Source organism: Silurus aristotelis (genome assembly GCF_946808225.1).
Source record: "Silurus aristotelis genome assembly, chromosome: 6".
Classification (NCBI taxonomy): Eukaryota; Metazoa; Chordata; class Actinopteri; order Siluriformes; family Siluridae; genus Silurus; species Silurus aristotelis.
Window position 1 is genome coordinate 12,727,140 of NC_139579.1, and position 23,122 is coordinate 12,750,261.

At 37.7% G+C, this 23,122-nt stretch overlaps 1 protein-coding gene across 26 annotated transcripts in view; it reads right to left on the reverse strand.

The window, feature by feature from the left end:
* The window catches only part of adgrb2 (adhesion G protein-coupled receptor B2), a 345,493-nt gene that overhangs the window by 235,744 nt on the left and 86,627 nt on the right, over positions 1–23,122 (reverse strand). For all 26 annotated transcript variants that reach the window (XM_083543184.1, XM_083543174.1, XM_083543172.1 and 23 more), the window contains exon 2: positions 22,052–22,853. In XM_083543184.1, the coding sequence (XP_083399310.1) occupies positions 22,052–22,838 (787 nt within the window). In that variant the 5' untranslated portion in view covers positions 22,839–22,853. The remainder of the gene's footprint in view (positions 1–22,051; positions 22,854–23,122) is intronic.

Here is a 23,122-nt window from a genome sequence, read left to right on the forward strand (position 1 = left end):
ACAGTTTGTGGAATTGCCCTGATATTATGTATCAGTGAGTCAGACGGATTAAACCGCTTTTACAGCACTCATGCCAAGAGTATAAAAATGGAGCGTCTTCCCTCTGGTCAGCAGTAAGCTATTGTCCCCGGCCATCACTCCGAAATGTGAAGATCTGTCTCTGCTTCCCCAAAAGGCATGAGAGTCTTTTGTGACAGTGTGACACCCTCATTCACTTTCCCTACTGACAGCTGAGACATGGGGAACTAGGTGTATCCCCCTGCCATCCATTCCCGCCCCTTTCTCCTCATCTACTACTCTTCTTTATCCCTTAACATCTGTATCCTGTGGATTTGAAAGACACTTCCCAGGGGACATCTAGGAGACTGACTAAGGTCTCAGTGTAAAGAAAACGTGACAGTAGCAAATTTCACAAATCAATGCAAAAATAATAATAAATATAATAAAAATATATACATATATATATATATATATATAAAATAAATGAAAAGCTATGAGTATTTTGTTTAGTTAAACTGAACAAATAAATAAATAAATACATTTTTGTCTTAATATTTAAATACATTTTGTATTTATGAACTTAACACTTATGAAAACATTGAGGAAAAAAAATCAGCCTTGATACAATGATGTGTTTTGTGTATATAGTTAAATAAATAAATAAATAAATAAATAAATAAATAAATAAATAAATAAATAATAATAATAAAAAAGTCCTTTGTGTTTTATTATTTAAATAAATAAATACATACATATTTAATAGTAAATATATGTTTTATATTTTAAGTAAATGAATGTGATAAATGTAAATATAGAGCTATAGTGCACCCCAGGACTTCCCACCTTACCTACATCAGTACCAGTACTAACACCCTTGTGGCACAAATCTCCACAAGCAAACTACAAAATCGAGTGGAACATCTCACGGAAAAGTCGAGATTCTTACACCAGCAAATGGGGACTCAATGTGACTCAAAATGTTCAGAAAGATTCACACATATTGTTTCATTTGTCTAAAAAACCTATTTGAACGGTTTATTTTATATTGTTTTATATGATTTTAGAATCTGGATTAGTGTGTTTACTGAAGTGTCTAATAAATATGTTCTGTGTCTCTGCTATGACATTGAACACAAACGTAACCAGTCATCATTTGTGCTGATGATACATGTGTTGGTCACATGACTGTGATTAATCTTAGTGTAGCGTGAGCTCGAGTCAGTGGAATATAATGAGCACAAGAAAAGGTCATGCGTCCCAATAATTACCAACAGGACAAGTCTGTCTGTCTGTCTGTCTGTCTGTCTGTCTGTCTGTCTGTCTGTCTGTCTATCTATCTATCTATCTATCTATCTATCTATCTGTCTGTCTGTCTGTCTGTCTGTCTGTCTGTCTGTCTGTCTGTCTGTCTGTCTGTCTGTCTGTCTGTCGCTATCTATCTATCTATCTATCTATCTATCTATCTATCTATCTATCTATCTATCTATCTATCTATCTATCTATCTGTCTGTCTGTCTGTCTGTCTGTCTGTCTGTCTGTCTGTCTGTCTGTCTGTCTGTCTGTCTGTCTGCCTGCCTGCCTGTCTGTCTGTCTGTCTGTCTGTCTGTCTGTCTGTCTATCGATAATTTGCTTTCAACTGCTTTTAAAATTAGTGCGATTTTCCAGCATTTGCAAAAAAATAATAAAATGTGGAGATTTTCGGAGAGAACAGCTTGTAAGTTTTTGTGTGGACTTTTTTATTTCATTAGCCCATATGTTTACCAGAATTTCTGGTCTTTAAAATAGTTTTTAGTTTTTTTTTTTCCAATGGAATTTTTGCATCAAATAGTTTTGCACAACATGAATGAACATAAAAAAAAAAAACAGTAAATGGTAATGCTAAATTTGATGTGAATTTTAGATCCAACTTAATTCAAATGAAAATATTGTAGTGATTGCGCATTATATAGTAAATCATTGTAATTAGGGCATAATACTTTTATTAAGTATTTTAACGTTTTGATGAGGCGATGTTTGTTTGCATGATGATATTTCTTGATATCTAATTGCTAGTCCCTGCCTGGTCACCCCTAATAAAAACCCCTGGTTCCACCTCTGGTCAGGACTAAAAAGAAAAGAGCCATTCGTCTTAATTTCATAATAAACATCTTTATGCTTGTGATGATATGGACAAACGTCTGTGGACAACTGAGGATGAAGTTTGTATGTGCCTTTGTGAACATCCCATTCCACATTTAGAGCCCATTTGCTGTCATAATAATAATCTCCACTCTTCTGGGAAGATGTTCCAATAGATTTGAGGAAGATTTGTGCTTATCAAGCCAGCTAGTAAAGTCAGGTACTGATGAAGGTGAGGTGATGAAGTCTGGGGTGCTGTGTTCTTAATCAACCCAAATGTATTCAATAGGGTTTGAGCTCTATAGCGGGACAATCAAGATCTTCCACTTAAATCCATGTAAAGTGTATCTGGAAACAAGTGAAGAGAAAATTTCATGCTTTTTTAGAACCATTTATGGTCCTGTATCTGCTTGGAACCATCTATGAAGAGCAAATATTCTGATGTCGATCGCCCTAAATAATTAAATACGTCCTATTTATATAACCTTAAAATCTTGCACAGACATTCACCTCTTCCTGCAGCTACACCATGAATGGAACGTCCTTGATCCATCAAATCAGATACATTGATCCTCCGAATCTGATGACTTTAATTAAGTATTGGACTGAAATCTTCAGGAAAGTTGACCTCTAGTATCCCGGAAGCTACAGTAGCTCAGAACTGAACTGTTTCTGTTTTCTGTTGGCCCGTGCATAAAACTTTTCCTCTCGTCTTACCCAAGCATTATCAGTACCCATACGGCATAGCTGCAGTGCTACAGAGAGTTAGAGACGAAGTTTAAGAAGGTATAGAAGACTTTGGGGCTTAAGTGTAACTTTAGTGGCGTTGCTGCTGCTCTTGCCGTTGTTGTCTAGCTGATATGCTAAGAAGGTAATGGCTTTCGGACTTTTAGGATTCTCATCCATCTCTCTTTCACTCGTTCTCTCCCTCGCTCTGCTCATCTTCTCCAGCATGCTCTCTTATTCATACCAAGCTGCCACTCCACACCCCAGTGCCTGCCAAGGGCTGAATTATTTTATTTGGATGTCTCCAGACCGAGACTGACCAGAATATTTTGAGCGCATCCAAGTCTATATCTCATTTGTCTTGTTTGGGGAATGCAATCAATGCCTTTTTTTTTTCTCTCTTTTTGGGTGTGTGTGAAAGTGGTTTGAGATCTGTAGCATGATTATTGATCGGGTTTACATTTAGGCACCAAATAAACAGCTGGAAGGTTTTAAAATTGCACTTTGACAGCCACAGGAGGGGGAAAAAAGGACAAAACTTGCCAACGTGACATCTTTAAAAAACAAATTGTGACTATTCGAAATAAACATCTATCTATCTATCTATCTATCTATCTATCTATCTATCTATCTATCTATCTATCTATCTATCTATCTATCTATCTATCTATCTATCTATCCATCCATCCATCCATCCATCCATCCATCCATCCATCCATCCATCCATCCATCCATCCATCCATCCCTATTTATTAATATATTTAATAATATTTTTTATAAAGAATTTTTATTAACGTGCGATTCAGGCAGCTGCGCATTTCTGTTCGACCATTTTTGTAACAGATCTAAATAAATATAATATAGAAAAGTCGAAAATTAAACCTTCAACACAACACATATTTATTTACGACGTCCTTTCTTTACTCATATATATATATATATATATATATATATATATATATATATATATATATATATATATATATATATATATATATATATATATATAAAAAATCACTACACATTTGTTTTGCTTATGCCCCAAGTCTTAAATCAGGCACCAAAATCCTCAATGACGCAACACAGCCGGCGATTAAAAACAGTTGCTTTTGGTGTCTCCTTATGATTTATGGTGATTTGAATCACCATAATTACTTTCAAACAGTTACAAGAATATTTAGTCTTCATGCTCTATGTTGAGTTCGGTTTGACTGATAATAAACATACATTTACATAAAGCATTCATATTTTGTGCATGGCCATGTTGATTAGAGAATTAAAAACATGAAAAGAATGAAGTTAAGGAACATTTAGAAGAGTTACAAATGTGCAATTTAGTCGCGATTTATCACAAGTTACAGTGACCTGCTATAGAGCTCTGACCCGCACCCCAGCCGTCCTCACTTCCCTCCAGCATCACGATCCATGAAGATATGGTTCACAAGGGTCACTGATAAACATCTACTCATATTTGATTGTCCTCTTTATTCGCTCTTGAAGTTAATAAAGTTACTTTATTTCATTTGTCGGTCATATCGGTGCGTAAGTTTTTTTTTTGTTTTTTTTTTATAGGTATACGATAACCTCTGTTTTTTCCCGTGCAAATAAATCAAGACTTTTTCCAACACAGTTAATTGATGATTCTTTATGAAGAAATAGCTTGTGACAATATTTCTGTACACTTCGTTAGTCTGATTAGATCGTCTTTAATGTATGCTGTTTATTAAAAACTTTTATTATTAACACGTCTGCTGAACGATGAGGAAAAACCAAGCGAACGCAAAAGAGCGAAGCTTTAAGTGGTCTTTCTCTTTATTTATTGAACATCTTAGATTTCTAAACTATGGATAACAGAGCTCAAGATCTGCCCATATAGGTAAGATACAAAAAGAAATGTTTAAATAATAATAGATAATAAAATTAATTACAGTACATCTCAGGATTTCAAGAAGTTTAAATAATGTCCAATTGTATCCCTTCTTAAATCAATCCACCTCTTAATACCATCATTAGAACACCACGGCTATAGAAACCATCAATATAGAGAGAAATCAAGAAGTCTCCTTTCACTGGAGCCACAGCAGCACCACCCACATCCATCATCTCTAGCAGAAGCGTCGGTTTTAACCTCGAATGAGCCCTTGTGCATTTTTTCCGTGAATTATCCTGTGTTTTCCTGGGGATTTAAAACAAAGGCAAATTGTATGTTTTTGCACAAATTCTACAAAAAAAACGAAACATCAAAGTGTAAACGGAAAAAAAGCATAACGACTGTTTTGAATCGTTTCGGCCGACATTTTTTTCATCGCGATTTCAAGCTTCTCGAGAAAAGTCCGTCTTGTCCTTAAATGTCTTTTCTTTCTTTTCCTTTATTCCCGGTCAGTTGAAAAAAAAAAACAGCTATTCAATCCACACGTGTATATCGGAGCTTGCGCAGTTTGCTACGGATGTTGGTCGCGAGGTCTGACTCGGTCGCCTTCTAGAGGACCTCGGATTGGACGAATCACAATCTGATTGGTTCAGTAGAATATATGTGATGTAGTGGGTGAAATCTGATCGGATAGAAACTCCAAGTCTTAGCTAACTTCAGCGACATTAAGACAAATGCATGCCGTTGGATGAAGCCCACTCGATTCATCTACAGTTTTTTTCTCATTCATTTTCTCGATTCATCTCATTTTTTTCTACGTTACAAAGACAAAAGTTATTGGTACCCCTTGAGATTTCCAGACATATTTGGTTGTTTTCCAAATGGTTCTCCCAAATATTTCCAGGCACACAATTGTTAGATATCTCTCTGGATGTTGTGGCGTTAGAATCATAGTTGCCTGCATTTCAGACCTTTTGACCTCACCCATAATCTGGTGAAACATCTACACAGACAGGAGTGGAGGGTCTTTTAGGAGAAAATGGGCACTTAGGTGTGAAACTGGATGCTCATGCAAACCTTACGGTGAGGTGTCCATGAACTTTTGTCCATATATTGTACTTATTAAAAGAAAAAAAATCAGCCCTGATTGAATCTTTGACCATGATGAGTTTTGCACCGTAGTTCACCGGTAGCCCGTGTCTACCGTGAGGAAACGTTGACGCATAGGGCGGATGATAAAGCCAATATCTCCAAATCCTTCACCCCGGCCCGGTGCATGACGATGGCCGAGTGCCAGAGAAGTCGAGCCTGTGCATGTTTCAAAGTAAAGGAGAGTGGATCAGGCTGTGTGTGTGTGTGTGTGTGTGTGTGTGTGTGTGTGTGTGTGTGTGTGTGTGTGTGTGTGTGAGAGAGAGAGAGAGAGAGAGAGAGAGAGAGAGAGAGAGAACCAAGGCTGCACATAAAAGCACAGTGCAAAGCCACTACAGAAAGGGACAGAGAGATGGAAGTGACGGACTCGGAATACTAATCCCGTTAGCACAGCAATCAAAACCGTGCCGCATTCTCATCCCTCTGTTACACACCATCTCTTTCTCTCTTTCTTTCTCTTTCTGTATCTCTTTATCCATTTCTCACTCATACTATCTCTTGCACTTTATTTTTATTTGTCTTACTGTGTGTCTGTCTGTTCTATTCTGTCATATTATATCTGTATCTTACTCTCTTTTTCTCTATCATACTGTTTGTCTGTATCTGTCTCTCTCTCTCTCTCTCTCTCTCTCTCTCTCTCTCTCTCTCTCTCTATCTTTATCTCTCTCTATCTAGCTTTCTTTTTTCTCATATTATGTCTGTATTCTTCTCTCATTCTTTCATTTCTCCCATACTATCTATCTCTCTCTCTTATCTATCTAGCTTGCTCTCTGTTTCTTTTATTTTAGCTCTGTGTCTCTTCCTTTCATTCTTCTATTTTCCCTCATACTGTCTATCATTTTCTCTTTTCTTCTTTCTCATGTTTTCTCTCATATTATATCTCTGTTTCTCCCTCTCATTCTTTAATGTTTTCTTATAATGTCTATCTGTCTTTCACTCACTCTTTTTCTCTCTTTCTCTCTCTCTCTCTCTATCTCTTTCTCTCTCTCTCTCTGTCTCTCTCTCTCTCTCTCTCTCTCTCTCTCTCTCTCTCTTTCTCTCTGCCTGTTTGACTCTTTTATACTGTCATACTTTTATACTCTCTCTCTATCTGATTCTTTCTTTGTGCCTCTCTTTTTCTTATATATTGCCTGTCTCTCTGCCTGTCTGTCTTTCTGCCTGTCTGTCCGTCTGTCCCCTCTCCCCAACCCCCTTTATTAACCCTATGGCGTGACAGCCTCGAGTCTGGAAGAAAGTCATTATATTGGATTGAGAGACAGAAATACTCCACGTTAACTGGTTGCCTGCTCAGATAAATTCCAAATGCAGCTTCAACTGTACTGCTTCAATGTACTGGAAGGAAGGAAGGAAAAAGCAATGAATGAATGAAAGAAGAAATGATGTAATAAATGAATAGATGGGGCTGTCTGTAGTAGTCTGTCTGTCTGTGTCTGTCTGTCTGTCTGTCTGTCTGTCTGTACATGCATCTAGTTTTTTGTTGCTGTTCATTCTTTCGTGCCCTCTTTGTCCCCTGTGCATCTACCCTGATTGTTGTCTCTCTCTCTCTCTCTCTCTCTCTCTCTCTCTCTCTCTCTCTCTCTCTCTCTCTCTCTCGCTCTCTCTTTCTCTCTCTCTCTCTCTCTTACTCTTACTCTCTCTCTCTCACTGCAAAATACAGTGATAGGATTGCGGGTGAATCATTAGCCGAGGGACTGATTTCCCCTGACGGGTCACGGCTCTATTCTCCAGGCGAGAGGAATGATACGAAGTGCGCTAATGTATCAGCAAAGCTAAAAATATGAATCAGCTTTGATTGCTCTGCGGCCTTAATTTATGCTAGCTTTCGTTTTTTGCAAACGATGACCGCTCTTTTTTCGGTCTTTCTCGCACACACATGTACACATGTAAACACACACACACACACACACACACACACACACACACACACACACACACACACACACACACACACCTTAGGCCACCTGTTTGTTATTCTCATCTGGCTTGTCACACAGGGGATTATTTAAGCTTCACCTAACTCATTTCAAGGTGCAATGGCCTAGGGAGTCAAGCAGCACTTTAATCCGACCGAGAGTGAATAAGCAAGAGTGTGTTTACATGTGTGTGTGTGTGTGTGTGTGTGTGTGTGTGTGTGTGTGTGTGTGTGATGAGAGAGAGAGAGAGAGAGAGAGAGAGAGAGAGAGAGAGAGAGAGAGAGAAAGAGAGAGAGAGAGAGAGTGAGGACAGACAGCCATTATTACAAGTGAAATTGCTCTTTGGCTTAACATACAGAATAAAGGACACAAAGCCGTCATCAAGCCGGACTATTCATAATCCATTTGGAAAGCTCCATCTGCAGCATGTCTTCCAAAATGAAGTTGTCAAACCTTCAGATTTTCGAAAGCGTATTTGCGTCTCGGTTTAGGGGGAAGAAAAAAAATGTCAGATGAAACTGAGAAAACAGGATTGGGCGAAAAAAAAGCAGGCTTTGACCAAAAAATAAAAAATCTACTCCGTATCCCGACCTGGACGAACTCTCGAATTGCGCATTCATCTTCTAGAACAGCGTCTCTGACACTGGCTGCGATGTAAACAATAGGTTTGGATGAAATGAACTCGTTCTCATGGTAAAAGCTTTTACTTCTGGGTCTTGTACTGTAGAGCCGGCACTTCATATCATCTAACAGCTAATGCAATACACACAAAAAAGAATGTGTTCACAAAGAAAATTTGACAAGTGAAAATTACATTTGTGTTGGAATCATGGAAGGAGTCTCCAGTGTCAGAAATTCAATCCACAAAGTGGAGTCCTCAGAATGGCTAGTGAAACAGGAAACTGTTTATATTAAACTATTGGGGAAAAAAGTCATATTTTATTGGGACACCAGACTTTTCTAGCTGTAGGTGCTTCTTAAGTGTAAAATTCGGAATGCATGTACGCATTAGCACCACCAATGACCCCTAATGCCCCCCAATGCCTCCCCAACCCTCCCCTTTCCCACTCTTTGGACCGAATATTCAGACTCCAATATCACACAGTATTTAAATGCGCTTGATCGGACTTGACTTCATAGGATTTTAACAGTCATATGTGGTTCTTCCCCAAGCACAAACTTGGAGGCACACAATCGTAGCATGGAATTTTCCCTCCACTTCACGAACAGACCCAGTTTCAGCATGACACAAAGTGCACAAAGCTGGGTCCATGAGGATATGCTAATAGGTTGGAGTTAAATATCTTCCGCAATAGAGCTCGAACCCTGTTAAACGCCTTTGGGATTTTCTCACCTACATCAATTCCTGACTTTCTAACTGACTAAATCTCCATAAATCTCCTGGAACATCTTCCCAGAAGAATGGCGGTCATTATAAGGACAAATAGAGACTAAATGTAGACAATGTACTTATATATACTTAAATATTCTGTATACAATTCAAAGACCGTCTTCTATAGTCTTCTTATAGTGTTTTCGAAAGGTATCAAATGCATAGCTGTCCAGCCTAAACTGTTCGCTAGCTACTGTTAATCCACGCTTAGACTCTTATTATCATGCACATCATATCCCTCTGTCATTTGCCGAATGCCTCGCCAGCTCATTCACGCTCACTTCTTTTTTTTTTTTCACCAAGGGTTAAAACTCTTCTTTTTCTCCGTGCCTCTCTCGCTCGGCTTTGTGTTCGCTCACATTTCCTGTAGGTCACAGCGAGTTCAGCGTTGCCTTTGATTGCTTTTAGTCTGCACCGTCTAGTCAAAAAGAGTTTATAAATTAGGAAATAAGCAGCACAACAGATGTCTGTCTTTTTCTTTTTCCTTTTATTTATTTATTTAAAAAAAAAAGATTTGACATCCTCTGGAGTCTCTCTCACTCTCAAACACTCTTTTTTTTCCCTCTCTCTCATTTTGTTACTCTCTGTCTTACTTTAACATACTATTTGCTTACAGGAAGAATAACTGAAGCATAATAAAGTCCCAATTATCTGGGTCATGATGCCATTCTTCCACCTGGGCTGTAGCCTCCTGTGCACAACATATGGACAGGGGAAAAAGAAAGGAAGATCCCGAACGGATTTTTTTTCTTCATCAGTCAGAATAGTGTTTTTTTAGCTGTAAGTAAACATGTGTAACCTGGGGATTTTATTTTATTTATTATTGCATCGGCATAAAAATTACCGATGTGATGCATCGATTTATAAAAGAATGCAAGTTTTCTAAATAAACCTTTCTAAATAAACATTTATTTATATGTAATTATTAGTAGCTGCACTATACCTTTTATTTTAAAAAAAACAATAATTTGTGACCAATATAAGTAGTTTTATTTCTAACCAATAAACTGTACCTCAAGCGTGTTCTTTCAGCACCAGCCCAATATAATATAAATTAACATGGCAGAGGTAGAGCTGCATCCTTCTGGAGACAGAACAGGAAAAGATTTTATTCGCACTACACAGGCTTGTTTGTGAAAGGGCCATGAGTTAGAAGTCAGAAAGCACTTGGGTCACTTGCTGTTTGTCTGAACGAAAGAAATAAAAGCGGATTATCTGTACCATATTGAATTGCAATTCATCGTATTCTTTTTTTAAATTGAATCGCATTTTGTTGAATCGAATCAAAATGGATTTGCACTGGAATCATATCGGTAGCTGCTTCATATGTATCTTTAATATATCGTATCGTTGGCTATCGCATCAACCTCAGTTTTAAAGATGCTCATCCCTAATATATATATATATTTTTTTTTTGTAATAATGATAATCACATAATAATGATGTGAAAGCAAGCTACAAATATCAAATTTATATTCAATCTTTATGGTAAATTGGAAATTGAATCCAATGATGCCTAAAAAGAAGAACATTTAGCCTACAATTTCAGACGCAAAGGCAGATTATGGCATTTTTCTTTTTTTCTTTTTTTTTTTCCTAAAAAAAAAACGTTTTCTACAAAAATTTATAAATAAATAAATGATCAACAGTTAGACCAGAGTGGAGTCAATTTTCAAATGTAGACATAATACACCTCTTAAAAAATATCATATAAAACTTTATATTATTGCATCTAATGATATAAAAAAAATCCCAAGAAAAATGGCTTTCATATGTACAAAGACGAAAAACACTGAGCAAATACTTTGCGACCGTGAAAAAAATCAGAGTGTCTTTAAAAGAATGTGTGTGAGTAAATGAGTAAGTTTCCAAAAAGGGACGGCAAAGTATTTCAGCTGAATGTTTGGAGAACTGTCCAGGTGCTGAAAGTGTATAACGCTGTTCTTCATGCTAAAGTATCTATCTATCTATCTATCTATCTATCTATCTATCTATCTATCTATCTATCTATCTATCTATCTATCTATCTATCTATCTATCTATCTATCTATATGAAATCTTCATACTGTACATGACCTACTTTGTTGCATAGAAACAAAATCAACATGCAGACACCATGCTTACACTAGTCATTCTTACATAAATTCTTCTGTTAGAGCCAAGTGAAATCTAGAAATTTCAACAAACGGTACAGCTTCAATGTCTGAAATGAACATTTTACCCCAAAAGGCTGCAATTCATCTGTCAAAACTGTGAACGCCGTCTAAATCCGTGCTACATGGAAAGCAAGCCGAGCCTTAAAACTCAACATAAAACCGTATTAAATTATCTGGAAGGAGGATCATTTGCTAGGGTTAGGAAGATCTTGAGGAAGATCTGAAAGATCTTGAGTGGCCTGCTGTACAGCTATAAATGCTACGGGATAAGTGGGACCATCAGTGCCTGACTATACTAACACCCTTCTAGGTGTCTGCACCCTGTATTAGTTTTGTCATCGTGCTCTGGTTATGAAACATCTAAACAATTATGAAAGTGCTATTAGTAGAAGATAAAGTATTATCCACAAAGGCAGGCCAACAAATAGTAAAAGGACAACTATAGGTGTTAAGCACACCCTGTACTGTACGTCATTTTTAAACCAATTTTTTTTGCGCTAGAATAATATTCTAATATTTTATCCGATGGAGAACATTAAAGGCTTTATCTGCGCTTACAGACCTGCTTGTGGCGTTTTACACTCGCCCGAGCTGCCGCAACACATTTAACCTTCATTTCATCTCTGCTCTCGGTGGTGAGTTATTTACAGCATGGCTAACTAGTTAACCGGCTCATTAGCAAGACCACAACACGTTTAGTCGAAAATTAAAAGAGAGAAAACGGCCTGCTTTGGATTTATGCCTTGTAGCAGTAATTAAACTGAAATTTGACCCCGTTTGTTACTTAATTGTTAAAATGACATGAGATGGGACAAAAAGCATCTCAGTTCACTGCACAGTAGAGATGGAAAATACCACTTCTTTTTTTTTTTTTATTCTATACCACAAATTTTCAAGACTCTAACCTCAACTCTATTGAACACCTTTGGGACGAACTGGAGAATTGACACATCCCTGGCTTCCAAACATCACTGTGGAAAGGGATGCTTAAATATATTTACGTCAGGTGTACACAAACCTTTGACCATATTGTGTATATCATGTATGAATTCTGTATTTCTAGTACTGTGTGTGAAAAAAAATAAACAAAGGGTGAAGGAAATTGTATGTATTTATTTATTTATTTATTTATTTATTTATTTATTTATTTATTTATTTATTTATTAGGTATCCAAGCTTGCCGAAGGCCTCCTTATTCAGGGGAAATTGTGTAATTAAAAAAAATTATAATAATAAACAAATAAACAAACAAACAAAAATATGTATGATATAATCAATAAGTAGTTTATTACAGAAATATTGCACCAAAATAATCTTTTTGTGAAATATGAACCTTGGATCGAGGAAAACCTCCAAGAAAACATCAAACTACAAAGACTTTTATTTCAGATAGCTCAGATCCCTCACTAAAGTGAACCGATTTATCATACATGATATTCACATGTTCCCGAGTTCGCTTTCATACCCTGGAAGTGTTTGTGGCCATCGGATTTTTTTCAACATACCGTTTAGATTCGTTTTCGCCTCCAAAATGAACGAGCGAGATCAAAAGGGCGGGACTGGAGCTTGCCCAGTGGGTGTGTCGATTGCATTCGGATCGGAGCGAGAAAGCTGCGAGAAAAAGCTACTCGTTCTGACTAATGAGAGTTCTCAGTTGGACTTCGCTCACAGCCTGAACCTATTACACACCTTTAAATAGACAAAAGTGTTGTTCCCCGTGTGATAACGAGCGTCTCTGATGGATGCTGCACACATACAGCAACAAAGCACTAAAGATAGTCTGTTTTAAACAGACAGCTTATCCACATGGGGTAGGAGGATATTCCGCAGGGCCAGGTTTAAAGGTTTTGACAGCACATTCAATGCTCTGTGTGGAGACAGTGATAGGCAATATCTCAGGAGCTGGAGGGAATTCTGCCTGCATTAGACCGAGCTCTCAAATAAGGTGCTTATTGCACAATACAACTCTATTTCTCTCCATTATATATATATATATATATATATATATATATATATATATATATATATATATATATATATATATATATATATATATATATAATGGAGAGAAATAGAGTTGTATTGTCATTTTCATTCCACAATCATGACTGTTTAAAACGCAGTGCAGCCTGAGGGCCGGAGGATTGCGGACATCCCTCCTGCACAGATTCTTTGAAACTTTTATCGATTATTATGTCCTGAAAATGATGAGTTATTCAAACCGTTTTGCAATTTGATGAACATTTTTCTGAAATTGTTTCACAGTCTTTCACAGATCTCTACAATGTATTTATACACGATTAACTGTTTCAATTTTAATCACATACTTTATTCTTTATTTTATTTTATTATTATTTTATTTTTATTATTATTTTTATTATTTATATATATTTTTTTTAATTATTATTATTTTATTGTTTATTTTATTATTATAATTATTATTATTATTATTATTATTATTTTATTGTTTATTTTATTATTATAATTATTATTATTATTATTATTATTATTATTATTATTATTTTATTGTTTATTTTATTATTATAATTATTATTATATTATTATTATTATTATTATTATTATTATTATTATTATTATTATTATTATTATTAATATATTTATTTTCTTTTCATTCTTTATTTTACCTACTTTATTCTTTATTATTTTATCTACTTAATTTATTTTTAATGACATACTTTTTCCAGACTTTTGTATACTTTTTTTAAAACATGTTGCAGCCATCAAATTTCAAATGAGCTTTTTTGTTTTGATTATTTTTACCTGAAAATGCTATATTTCCTTAGTTTACACACACACACACTCACACACACACACACACACACACACACACACACACACACACACACACACACACACACACATTATATATTTATTTTTACTTATTTTTTACTTGTTTAAACTATTGTGCTTGATCAGTAAAGACTAAAAAAAAAAAACTAATTATCATTAGATTTTAACAAAAACTACCTCTGCCAAGAGGTTACAGCATTGCAAATGATAGAGTTTATGTACAAAAGTTTGTAGACACCTGATGATAAGATTCATATGATTCATATAGGCTTTTTAAACATCCTATTGCACCTTTATTTGCTCTTATAATAAACTCAACTCTTCCTGGAAGATGTTCCACTAGATTTCTGGAGATTTGTGTGAGATTCAATCAGGCACAAGGATGGTATTAAATATGTGCAGTCAATGTTCCAAATCATCTCAGTAGTGTTCCCTAGGGTTATATGGCTTTAAAGGGATGACTTGGCATGTTGGATCAGGTTCGGGTCTCCTAGTTCAAGTGAAGGGAAAATCTCATGCTAGAGCATCTGATTAATTCCACATTACAGGTGTTTGAGAACAATTTGGGGAAAACCGACAGATGGTTGGACAAATCAGGTGTCCCAATACTTTCGTCAATCTAATGTGACTCGGTTGAGTGAAGCTTGATTTCTGTACTAAACACACACTCGTGTTTTTACCTGATCTGACGCTAGTCTGGGAAACGGCGTGCGAACCGCAAGACCTTATCAAAAAACTCAAACACTTTCGACAAGGTTTGACAGAGACAGATGTTTGAATGTTAGGTGTACTTTACACCTCTGAGTGAAAAAATAAATAAATAAAAAAATTGCACTCGCAAACAGAACGAGAAGCAAAAAACCGAGACGGTTGCAAAAAAAAAAATTATAGAAAGGTCTGTGAATATTTACAGAGATCAGGGGAATACACATGACATTCAGAGATAAACACATACAACGTCCTCTGGAGTGTACCCTCGTATCTTCACAAGCCAGCGCCTCGAAAACTATTTACAACACACAGCTGTCATCAAAGCCCCCGAGGCTTACAGAGAAGGGTCAGGCGTGCAATTAGATCTCCCCGAAAGACTCCTGCAAGTTTTCCAATGAAGAGTAGGAGATGAAGAAGAAGAAGAAAGTGTGTAGTTTTTAGAAGGAGAACAAATTTGACTTCGGTCTTTTCTTCGCTAGCGTAGCTGCTCCTCAGTGCTCTAAAACTCGAGATGTTTTCCGACGTACACGATGCATCCGTCAATGACTAATTATTCCAGCCGGAATTACACCACCCTCTCTCAACATACAGTCAATGAGGCCGAGCGACGAGGGAATGAAGCAAGCACAACACCCGCGCCATTAATGGTGGAGGATTGCAGATACGGTGTTTCGAGAGGGCGGGTTCGTAATAGAACAAAACCTTCGCTGTTTGATCTGTAAATTAGCACAATAAGCTGAGAGAAGATGGGTCGCCCTTGTAGGTTGTATTAGCGGACAGCCACGGATATTAGATAAGAGGGATGTTTGCTTACCTGGGTTTGCCGTGATGTGTGAAGGGTGTAATTATACAAGCTAATAGGTTGTAATAACGCAAATTGACGTTTTATTTATTTTTTTATTATTTTTTTTTTTTTTTCAGGATGAAAATGCTCTCTCATGGGCTTTTTTTTGCATTCAATGCATGCACTTTCAGAAAACAGTGTTCCATGTGTGAACTACTTGCTTTGGTTCTACCCTTTAGAGTTTCAGGGTACTAGGCTATGTACTGTACATGTACCCAGGGCTTCCATGCATTTTGGAAAAGAAAGGAATTTGATTTGAGTGATTTTCAGATCTGGATTAATATGGGGGGAGGAAACAGTGAGTATTGAAATATATTTGCGTTTTTTGTACCGTTGCTCTATTTGGCTTTCTAGTATATAAAATTAAGAATTTGTAAAAATATTTTTTATAAAACTAAAAGCTAATCACAAAGGCTACACTAATCCGGGTACATTTGAAAACAGTGTTTTTTGTTTTCCAAAAGTTGCTTATCTGCATTGAAATGTCAGAAAACTTTTACATCCCTGTTCTACACACGAGCAAAATATAAAATGCTTCGACCAGCCTCATTTCTGCCCGGTGTTTACTTTCCTGCTCTGTGAATCACAGCGGTTCGAAAGCCGTCGTTTTCACACACAATCCACGCTGAGATGCAAAAACAGGATTTTCAAATGTATCCACTTTGGAAAGCGTTTTCAAAAAGCTATGTTTACGAAAAAACTTAGTAGTGTGGACATGGCCAAAAGGTGTTTTCTTAGGGAGTTTGGAGCAGACTCTCAGTGCTGTCAAAAGACCTGCGTTAGACCGGATCGGCACACCTGTGATTAGTTACATGCTATTGCCATGACAGTACAGTGCCCCTATTGTGCGACTCAACACACGGAAACTATCAGAGATTCTGTCTCTGACATACATCTATGTATATAGCAATAAAATTACAATTCTTTTTAATTATCCATAGATTTTAAGCTAAACTACCTCCTCCAAGAGGCTACAATATTGCCACATTGATATTGATACACTATACAAAGGGTCTTTTACCAGGGGACTGTGACCCCTAGGAGGTCTGCGACCCCTAGGAGGTATGTGGCGGTACTGCAGAGGGTCTGCAAATTCATGTTAAATCACAAATAATTTTTTGTTACAAAAATTTAACATGGCTAAAAACATTAATGCTAAAAAATGTAATTAAAAAAAATATTTTGGAGATTTACGTGAGATTCAATCAGGCACAAAGATGAGGAGAGGAGAACTGCCTGGGGTGCAGTCAGCGTTCACGTTCATCCCAATAGCGTTCCCTAGGGTTATCAAGAGCTTCAAGATATTTCTTTCTTGCACAATAAGAGAGGTTCAGTTGTATGGGTGCAAATTCAAGAAGAACTATGAAAAAGGCTATGGCGACTCTAAAAATCTAAAAATGCGCTGAGTAGGAAAGCACCTTTGCTTGAGCTTTATTTGCTTTAAATGCAAAAATGATTAAAAATCTAAACGTAAAAATGCTAGCCGATCTTATCTTAAAACGATCACGATGGCACACGTACAAGAAAACCAGAGGTGGAGTTAACCTGTGAGAGCGGCTTTCCATCCATCATGGTTACATATCCTTCACGCTGACAGCAAGACAGCTGGATTGTATACGTTCTACTCAATAATATAACAGTTTTCCTCACACACTCACACATGGCCATCAACACGGATAATAAAACGTCTAATAATGAGTGACCGAAAGCGTGATTTGTTTAGGAAAACCGATTACATCCCGATCCCAGAAGTGACGCCGAAGTGGCTCCGGCTGCACTAACCTTGACCAATCTCATGAATAGAAATACACAATTTATTCCGCCATCATCTAACAAGCGTAATCAGCGTAACCAAAGAATCCGAATCACTTTATCATTCCCACTCAAGGACTTCCTCTTATTATTATTCCCATATATACTCAATACCTTTAAAATAACCGTTATTTCTAGCATCGTATTTATTTAGCGCGTGGCTTCGATCGATTAGCGGATGTAGCGTGCAGATTGACAGCACCAGATTAAAAGAGTGTCAATAAGATGATTCGCTCAGAAGTCCAGGCTTTTTTCTCAACTTTTTTTTGGGCCATAATTGCATGGTAATGTTTCTCGTAGACAGATGTGCAGTCAAGGTGGCAGCCACTTTGAAGAGATATGAGTGGAAAAATTCATTAAGGCACGCCAGAGAAGCTCTAGCCAGGAAAACGGTCAGAACATACAAACTGGACTGCAAAAAAAATTTATATAAATAAATCAGTAAGTAAGTAAGTGAATAAATAAAAAAACGAAAGAAAGAAAGAAAGAAAGAAAGAAAGAAAGAAAGAAAGAAAGAAAGAAAGAAAGAAAGAAAGAAAGAAAGAAAGAAAGAAAGAAAGAAAGAAATTAATAAACAAATTAAATATGTATAGAAATATATATTATTTTATTTTTATTTTTTTTATGAATCAGTAATCCAAATTCATGTCGTTTTTTACAAGGAATATTTATTTTTTTATTAAATTTTTATTTATTTATGTATTTATTACGTGACTTTTCAACTTTTCAATTTGCATTTCATAAATGTCACTTTATCTGCAAATGTCATGCATGCATTCAGGCTCATAAAAAAAAAAAAAATGTAATTGGTGCATACAAGCGAAGACTCTAATCTGTAATTTTTATAGGGAAAACATGTTCATATGCTTCATTCATGTAGAAAATATTGTGCATACATATTTGTGGACACCCGACCATAAGATTACTTCGATTAAACAGCCTGTTCCTTAATGAGTCTGTATTTCCTGGCATAAAAAGCTCCACTTGTCTGGGAAGATGTTCCACTAGATTTTGTAGAGATTTGTACGCATTTATTAAAACAGGTAGTAAAGTCAGTTCCTGATGTAGGTGAGGTGAGGTGAGGAGGTCTGGAGTGCATTCAGCATTCAAATTCATCCCAAAGTTGTTCAACAGGGTTGATAGCAGGAGATCTTTCACTTCAACCACGCAGAGCATGTCTTCATGGAGCTGGCGTTGTGCACAGGGGCAGTGTCCTGCTGGAACAAATTTGGGTCTCCTAGTTTAAGTAAATGGAAATTTCATGCTGCATATCCAAAGGCATCTTATACAGTTGTAATAACAGTTTGTGGAAGAGCCACAAATCCAGGAATCCAAATACTTTTGTCCATAAAGTGCATTCTGCAGAGAAGCCGTACATACGCCAGCAAAGCTTTCCAAAACGATCACTACCAGAATCAACTTATCAAAGTCAATACCGAAACATTTATAGGATGTCGTGCGCCGTATATATTTGAACAATGAGAAGTAAACAGCGGCAGCCTGGGAATCGGCACTTGTTTGTCAAAAGATTTTTTTCCCTTCCTCTTCTTCTCCTTCTCCTCCTTCCCCTTTTCCCTATTATCCATCTTTGTTTATTTTATTCTCTTCTGTCAACTCGACTTGACTCCTCAAAGCCAGCCACCTGTGGGATTTGTGAACAGCGTTCCAAGGTTCGGCGCTTTGTTGTCGAACAGGGAGCGCCGATCCCGCAAACACGCCGCAAGCTCGCAATATTCAAAACGGGTAAAGTATTAATTAGTTATTCAGAATTAAAATTTTAACACATTTGCTCATGCGTGTGGGGATTTCTTTAGGCTTTACGCATGGGAATGCGGTTTGTGAACAACATGCCAAAGCAAAATTATTGAGACACCTGACTGTTCCAGCCACCACAAAGTCTCTGGATGCACTAGCATGAAATTTTCCCTTCAATCGAGCTAAAAGATCCAAACCTGTTCCATCATGACAATGCTTCTGTGCACCATGTACTTAACATGGGTTGGTGTTGGAGTAAAAGATCTCCTGCTATAGAGCTACAGTATAAACCCCTATTAAACACCGTTGGACTGAACTGGAAGTAGCAAAATGAACACAAATCTCCACAAGCACAGTCTCAAAAATGAGGTAGAACATCTTCCCAGAAGGACTACATATCAAATGGGATGTTTAAAAAGCACATAGAAATCTAATAACGGTGCAACAGATCACACAACTCATGGTTTGGATCGCATTGCGGTTTTTAAGTCACGAACCGGATCGTTTTCAGGATCAGCAAAGCCATTTATTACAAGAAAAGTTATAGTGAGGAAATGCTCCCTGACATGAAATTTGAGTTCTTCTGCTCCTCCACTAGTCATTCTTGTTTAATACTGATTAATATGTTCACGTAAACACATGACTGCTCTGTGTAGTTATAAAATAATGACTCACGGTGCCAAAATTAGGTACGGATCGCGGATCAACTGCAAGATTCTAGAATCTAATAGTGTCCACACAATGTATAGCAGTAGGAAAAATTTTTTTACTATATAGTAATAATCAGAAATGATAAAACATCTTGTCTGGCACATATACATTACAACATAGTGAAATTCTTTTCTCGCATATTGAAGCTATTTTTTCAGGAAGCTGGGGTCAGGGTTAATACAGCGCCCCTGGAGGACGTTGTATTACTGGCCCAAGGGTGGCAGCTTGGTAATACCGGCCCTGACCTTGACCGCCGGGCCTTTTGATCAGTAACTCAGTACCCTGACCACTGAGCTACCACCATCCTAGGTCCTTAAGGGAATAAGAACGAGAGAAAAAAATTCTGAATGCAGCTTTTCCATTCTTTAAAATAGTCAGATGACTCAAAACATATCAAAAAGTTTAATCGTCTTTGGCTTGGTCACATGTCCTCAAACATCAACCCTTGCATGATTGACTGGAGCTGAGTAGAATGGTGTGTAATATAAATCCATATGGCTGCCAATCGCCCAATAACCTAGCTGTCGGCATGGCAACCGGGGGCAGATTAGACACAGCAAAATAGGGCTTGAATGGGAGAGGGGGGGCGCTGACCCGATTAAGGGCAAGATGCGAATATCTGATTTAAAAATCTGATTCTCATTAGGAAACATCAGTCAACACAGCCCGAAGTCTCCGCAGGCCTTCTCTCAAATGTCAGACATGGACCACGCCACTAGCACTCCCACTGCGTAAAGCCCAGATCTGGCACACTGCCTAGAGCAAAGCATAACCTTCTCTATTGCAGAGAGAAAGAGAGAGGGAGAGAGGGGGAAAAAAGGTGCAGTGGCACTTCAATGAAATGAAATGCTGGCTTGAGCAATCAGAAGCTCCATTCTCTCCATTCTCCCTCGCTCTCTGATTAAACAGATGAAAGGGACGCATTATCAACAGGGCCAGAAAGACGAGCCGGGGACAAAAAGGAAGGGAGGTCTTGACCTCTATACTTTCTCACTTCAGTGTGATTTAAATATTTTCAGCCCAATGTGCAACCCCCTTATATTACACATATGTCTACATCACGCAAACAGATATTTTAAACCTTCCTTTAAATCTAAAGCAGCAATGCTTGCTTTAGTGCACTAACAAAAGTTTAGTCTTTTATGGGTTTTGAGAGGCATGTTTATGTTCCTTTTGTTTACATGCAACAAACTTGATTATGTCCATATAAAAATCCTTAGGATGAAAAACATTTTTACACACTTTCAGCACCTGGACAGTTCCTTTCTCCAAAAAATGTATCTGAAATACTTTGCAATGCCTCTTGGAAAACCCACCAAAGGTGTTCTTTACAATCCAGTTCATCCCACAGGAATTAAATAGGATTAGGTGCAGTGACTAGGCAGGCCATTCCATGATAAATAACACAAGATAAAACTGTACTCTCTAAATAACACTTTCAGAGCTACGACGAATTCACCTCTTCAGGTCATCGTCTTGCAACGTTAGTTTCGATTGCACAAAATACTATGGTTTTTAAGTACGGAATGTAGCCATGTTTGTTTAGAAATCATTTCAATTTCCACAATAAGTCTCCAACCTTCCCTTGTCCAAAACAACCCCAAACACTTAAGCTTCCACCTCCATGTTTGACTTTGAGTGTGTCTGCTATTATCTTCTCTCCTTGTCTCTCTCTTATGCAAGAGCCAAAAAATGTCACATTTAGGCTCCACAGAAGTTTCTTCCACTATATATATATATATATGAATCCTGCATTATACATTTTAGATTTTTTGAGATATCAGAAACATTGGATTCCAGTAAATATTATTTATGTAATGAAAGACTTTTAAGAGTAGTGTAACTAATAGCTAATTGTATGTAAAAATGTTATGCTGATTCTTCAAGGAAAAAATGGAGACTGAAAAAAAGAAGTAGAAAATGAAACTTGTTGCCTAAGATGAGTTGTTTTTGCCATTATACAAAATAAAAAAATTGTCCAACAAAGCTCACAAATCCTCATCTTTCACTAATGGTGCATGCATCCATCAATACAGACATGAAGCAATGCAGAGTAGGTTGCATTAAAAGAACTTGTCTTACCTTGATGAACATCTCTGGGTGCAATGTTGGATATGCCAGTCTTGCCGTGCAGCTGAGTGACGCAGCAGTCTTCAGTGGGGGGCAGCAACACGCTGGCAATGGGGTCCAGAGAGTGGTTGTGAGGGGTAACAGGTAGTATTGGTACAGGAGGCCCAGCATTAGGGCACACACATCCAGTTTGGGTGATTCCACATCCTTCGCTCTCCCTCCCAGAGCCGGACCGGAGGCACTCCTCAAACCAGCGACAGAGCACGCCACACGTAAACTGGCTGGAATTCTCGTTGTTGATCAGCAGAACTTCGACGAGTCTGAAGTCCAGCGTTTCGGTGCTCAGAGGTCCCTTCGCGGCTTCGTCCGAACCTTGTTTGGTCTCCGCAGCAAGGCACAACTGCACAAAGTTCTTATCGAATTGCAAGAAAGCATGAGGACCCGGCACCTGGCACAGCTCTACGGATTCCGGCTCAGCCGGTGCCTGTCCGCAAGTCTGATTGGCGAGGTAGTGGTCCAGGGGCAACACGAGAGGTGAGAAAGCTAGGCAAAAGCCGGCATGGCGGTTGAAGCGGAAGTACAGCGTGTATTTAGTGGGATCAGGGTTCTCCACGGTCCACGAGCAGCCGGTCTTCAGGCCGTGAGGGCCGGGAAAAAGGTCCCTGAGGGAGAAGGAGCCGTAAAGTACCCCTGCAACAAGCGAAGAGCAGGGGGAAGCCTGGCACAGCGGCACTGCCACCCAGGCCAGGGTGAGAAGGGATGACAGCAAACACAGACACGGCTGGGCAGCAGTGTTCATCCTATGTCATTTGTCCTATGAAAAGACAAGACAAGACAAGACAAACAAGGTCAGTTAGAAGAAATTTTTAATCCCGAAAAAATGTAAGATATAAAAAATGCAGAATCAATACATTAATTCAAATATGCTTGTTAGTATTCTCAATAGAGTATGGACATTATACTGTATGTCCCAAAAGTATTTGGACACGACTTTTATATACTTTTTAATACCTTCCCTTGAACTAGGAGACGCAAACCTGTTCCGGCATAACAATGCACAAATCCAACTCCATGAAGATACAT